The sequence below is a fragment of the Verticillium alfalfae genome, genomic scaffold (genome assembly GCF_000150825.1).
Source record: "Verticillium alfalfae VaMs.102 supercont1.1 genomic scaffold, whole genome shotgun sequence".
Classification (NCBI taxonomy): Eukaryota; Fungi; Ascomycota; class Sordariomycetes; order Glomerellales; family Plectosphaerellaceae; genus Verticillium; species Verticillium alfalfae.
The window spans coordinates 1272716-1277027 of record NW_003315038.1 but is presented as its reverse complement, the minus strand read 5'-3'; the positions used below and the strand labels follow the sequence as shown (position 1 = coordinate 1277027).

General features: G+C 58.7%; 1 protein-coding gene across 1 annotated transcript; it reads left to right on the top strand.

The window, feature by feature from the left end:
• Nucleotides 1-2273: 2273 nt before the first annotated feature.
• VDBG_00393 (DUF907 domain-containing protein) lies at nucleotides 2274-4169 on the top strand (the record flags this gene model as incomplete). Its single annotated transcript, XM_003008666.1, has 1 exon — nucleotides 2274-4169. The coding sequence occupies one exon, from the start codon at nucleotides 2274-2276 to the stop codon at nucleotides 4167-4169; it is 1896 nt and encodes a 631-aa protein (XP_003008712.1).
• Nucleotides 4170-4312: the final 143 nt, after the last annotated feature.

Genomic DNA, 4312 nt, shown 5'->3' with positions numbered 1-4312 from the left:
CGATACCTTTGCCCATGCCCCAACGCGGGGGAGTTTCATATGTAGTAAATATTAATTAATTTTTTTGTGTTGTAGGATTCCTTAGTACAGTCTTTTCCCCCCCTGTCACCCGCAGTTCGCTCAATGCCAGCATCTAGCCTCCGGCCAGCACAACACAGGTGGCATGAGCCACTGCATCTTGACCTGAAAACCAACTTTGACGTGCATTATTGACACTGGATCCCTAGCCGAGTGCGGCACCGTGAGCACGCGTCTGCATCGCACCTGCGTGCGACCACACGGCCGACCAAGGTCCTGGTGAGACGTAGCACTGGGATTGAGTTCTCCCGAAGAAAGGCTCGCACACCTAGACGGGGTCCTTGTGGGCCAGCCCTGCCAGCCTCGTAGCGCCAAAGAGTCGACCATGATCATCAACGGGTGGGTTCCGAGGTGCAGATGTGGCTCGAGTGCACCTTGAGCAGACTTTGACGCTCCAGAGCAGAGACGGTCGGGGATGCAGGTTTGACTTGCTCATGTCTGGCGCCATGGGGGTTGAGTCGTCATGACGTCGTGTGCAGCACCAAGCGGCAGCAGCAATTGACAGCAGCAGCGACAAAGCGTCATGACGCCGTGCCAGGGCAAACCAGGGCGAGTCTACAGAAGCCGTCGCCGCTGGGCACGCGTTCATCATTGGATGCTCTCCTCCTGCACTGGCCAGAGCTGTGGCACGTGATGGTCACACTGAGAATGAAATGGCAATCCAATACCTACCTGCTCCGGACCTGGCGCCGCAGTGGCAGTGCAATCGACCAAGGGAATTTGCTGGTGCCTTGAATACGGCTCTGGAATCATGGACTGCCAAGCCCAAATGCCTGACGGCGAAGAAGGGTCAGCGAGCAGGCGAACAGGCGAACAGGTGAACAGGCGATCGGGTGAACAGGCGAGAGACAGACACTGGTACCAAGGTGCGCAGCGGCCCAAACGCTGCGCGTCGCAAGGGGTGGGCGGGCAGCGGCACTTCCAGGCGATCGACGCGCCTAGCTTGTTGCTCTATGTGTTCCATGTCTTCGTGCTGTTGATTCCTCGTCGCTCCATTGGAGATCATACCCCTCCCTGCCTTGCCTGTGCCTGTTCTGTCTACAATGCTGAGCCGGTATCCGCATCAGACGTGTGATGGTCTGAATAAGCTCCAACAGGTTCAACGAGGACCAGACTGCCCTGAGCCGTCAGCGAGGATGCCTAATGGAGACACAGGCCAGAACAAAAGAAAGGGGACCTTCGCTCTACCACCGGGGGCACGACGACCGGTGGCTTGGGAGGAACGCTTGGGAATTGATGGACGCGCACGCGCTCCGGGGCTTGTGCTTTTGGATAGTGGGGGACCCGCAAATACGAGAGTCACGTGGATAGAGACATGTGATGCCGCCAGAACCAGGCGGAGCATGATGTACCTTCGATCAGGTCGGGCGCAATTCGTACTGGCTCTAACACGGTCTACCCGCTGGCTCGTTAATTTCTGCTGGTGGTGGTGCCTCCCAGCGGCTCACCCCTGTCGAGCCCCTGGGCTGCCGCTGCCCATCTTGCCTCTGTCATGCCCCCCCCCTCCCCCTGCCCCCTTTTCCAGTTCCCCGTATTGGCAGTCACCACACAGCACGTCCCTGTTTCCTTGAATCGAGACCTGGCTGCGCCTCCCTCTCTGTCCCCCCCCCCAATTGTTCCCGCCTTCTCCGTCTCCTCGTCCACCTCATTTCTCTCCCTCCGCCCTCAACTCAGACCGTCCCACCTCCACTCCCTGCCCTCACCTCACACATCACCTCGCGACCACGACATTCCAGCCGGCGACATCCCTCGTCAATCCGTGTCAATCGCATTCCCCGAACCCAACGCTCGTTTTTACCCCCCCAACCCCATCGGAACGGGTTCTGGTCTCACGCATCTTACCAACACCACCCGCTCCGCCAGTTCGTCGGCAGGACTACTCTCGCTCTCCTCCTCTTCCCTGCCTTTCGACCGACGAGCCTTGCAAATCACTCTGCACGAAAAGGAAAACCGCACACGCAGGTACTCGTGCACCACTCTGCGTTCGACTGGTCGACCTCGCTCTTCACTTCCCTCCCGCTTCTCTTGTAAATTATCACGAGAGCTAAGCGAAACCTACATCAACAAAGGAAGCCGTGTCAGCTCGGTCTCGCCTGGTTCGGAGACGTCTTCTACAACAAAGTACTACAACTCACGAAAATCACCACAACGTCAATCGCTCATCCCGACCTCGATACCTCGCCAATACCGCCAACATGAGGTGGTCACCGCTCCTCCTTCTCTTGACGGCCTTGTCGCCCGTCATGGCCATCCGCAAGCTCGAGTCCAAGTCGCTCAACACGTGCCAGTCTGATTCCATGTTCTCGGCCAGTCTGTTCAACGTCGTCTTCACCCCCGACAACGGTACTGCCACTGTCAACATTGTCGCCGTCTCCTCCGTCCAGGGCAGCGTCGTCTTCGATATCTCGCTCAAGGCATACGGTTACGAAGTCATCCACCGTACCATCGACCCCTGTGACATTGACCTCGCTGGTCTGTGCCCCATGACCGCCGACAAGATCAACCTCAAGTTCAACATCGACATTGACGAGGAGGCCACCAAGGTCATCCCCGGTATCGCCTTCTCCATCCCCGATCTTGATGCCACCTTCCGCGCCTACCTCAACCTGACGGAAACCGGCGAGAGTGTTGCCTGTGTCGAAGCCGACTTCTCCAACGGAAAGACGGTCGACCTTGTCGGAGTCAAGTGGGCCACTGCTCTCATCGCCATTCTCGGTCTCATTGCTGCCGCTGTCGTCTCTGGCATGGGTCACACCAACGCCGCCGCTCACTTGGCCGCCAACACGCTGTCTCTCTTTGGTTACTTCCAGGCCCAGGCCATCATTGGTCTCACCGGTGTTCACCTGCCCCCCGTTGTCCAGGCCTGGACCCAGAACTTCATGTGGTCCATGGGTATCATTCGCGTCGGCTGGATGCAGGACGTCTTCACCTGGTACCAACGTGCCACCGGCGGTGAGCCCAGCACTCTGTTCAACTCGATGAGGACCTCCTCCGTCCAGGTCACCAAGCGATCGGTCGACTTTACTGAGGGTGCCGCTGGCATCATGGCTCGTGCTGGCACGGCCCTGGCCAAGCGCGCCAACATTCAGCTCAGCTCCGGTTCCTTCATCGTGTACGGTATCCAGCGTGTCGCCTTCCGCGCCAAGATTGAGTCGACCAACCTCTTCATGACCGGCCTTACCTTCTACTGCATCTTCGCCGTCCTCACCGTTCTCGTCGTCGCTCTCTTCAAGGGTTTCACTGAGCTATGCGTCAGGCAGAGGTGGATGAAGACCGACAGCTTCCTCGAGTTCCGCAACGGCTGGCTCACCGTCCTCAAGGGCATCTTGTTCCGCGTCACGCTCATTGGTTTCCCCATGATGACGATCCTCTGCCTCTGGGAGCTCACGCAGCGCGACTCGCCCGCCGAGGTTGTCCTCGCCATCTTCTTCTTCTTCGGCATGTTGATCACCCTCGGCTGGGCCTCGTTCAAGGTCATCCGCATCGCTCGTCGCTCCGTCGCCATGCACCGCAACCCGGCCTACATCCTCTACTCGGACCCCCAGGCCCTCAACAAGTGGGGCTTCCTTTACGTCCAGTTCCGCGCCTCGGCCTACTATTTCATCGCCCCTACTCTTCTCTACACCCTCATCAAGGGCATGTTCGTCGCGTTCGGCCAGCACGTTGGAGTCGTGCAGGCCATCGCCTTCATGGTCATTGAGGCCGCCGCTCTCATCGCCGCCAGTGTCCTGCGCCCCTGGATGGACAAGAGCATCAACTCGTTCAACATTGCCATTTGCGTCATGAACTTCCTCAACTCGGTCTTCCTCTTCATGATGACCAATGTCTACGCCGCACCTGACATTGTCCCCGGCGCCACCGGTGTCGTGCTGTTCATTGCCAACGCCGCCTTCTCCCTGATTCTGCTCATCATGGTCATCATCTCGAGCACCATTGTCTTCTGGCGCAAGAACCCCGATGCCAAGTACCAGTTCATGGCCGACGACCGTGTCTCTTTCATGAAGTCGCAGACCCAGCTGAACACGACGACTGAGCTCGACGCTCTGCCGGGACGGCCTGTGGTGACAAGGGCGGGTACAAGTGCAGCTTGACTTCGATGACGACAAGAGTCCCTCTCGTCGGAGCCGATGGCGCCGCCGCATGGACGGGAATGGCTACTCGCTGCCGAGAGGCTCAGACGACGGTCAACCGCATCCGACAACCGGCGCGATCTCCGAGGTACCCTTCTGTGCCT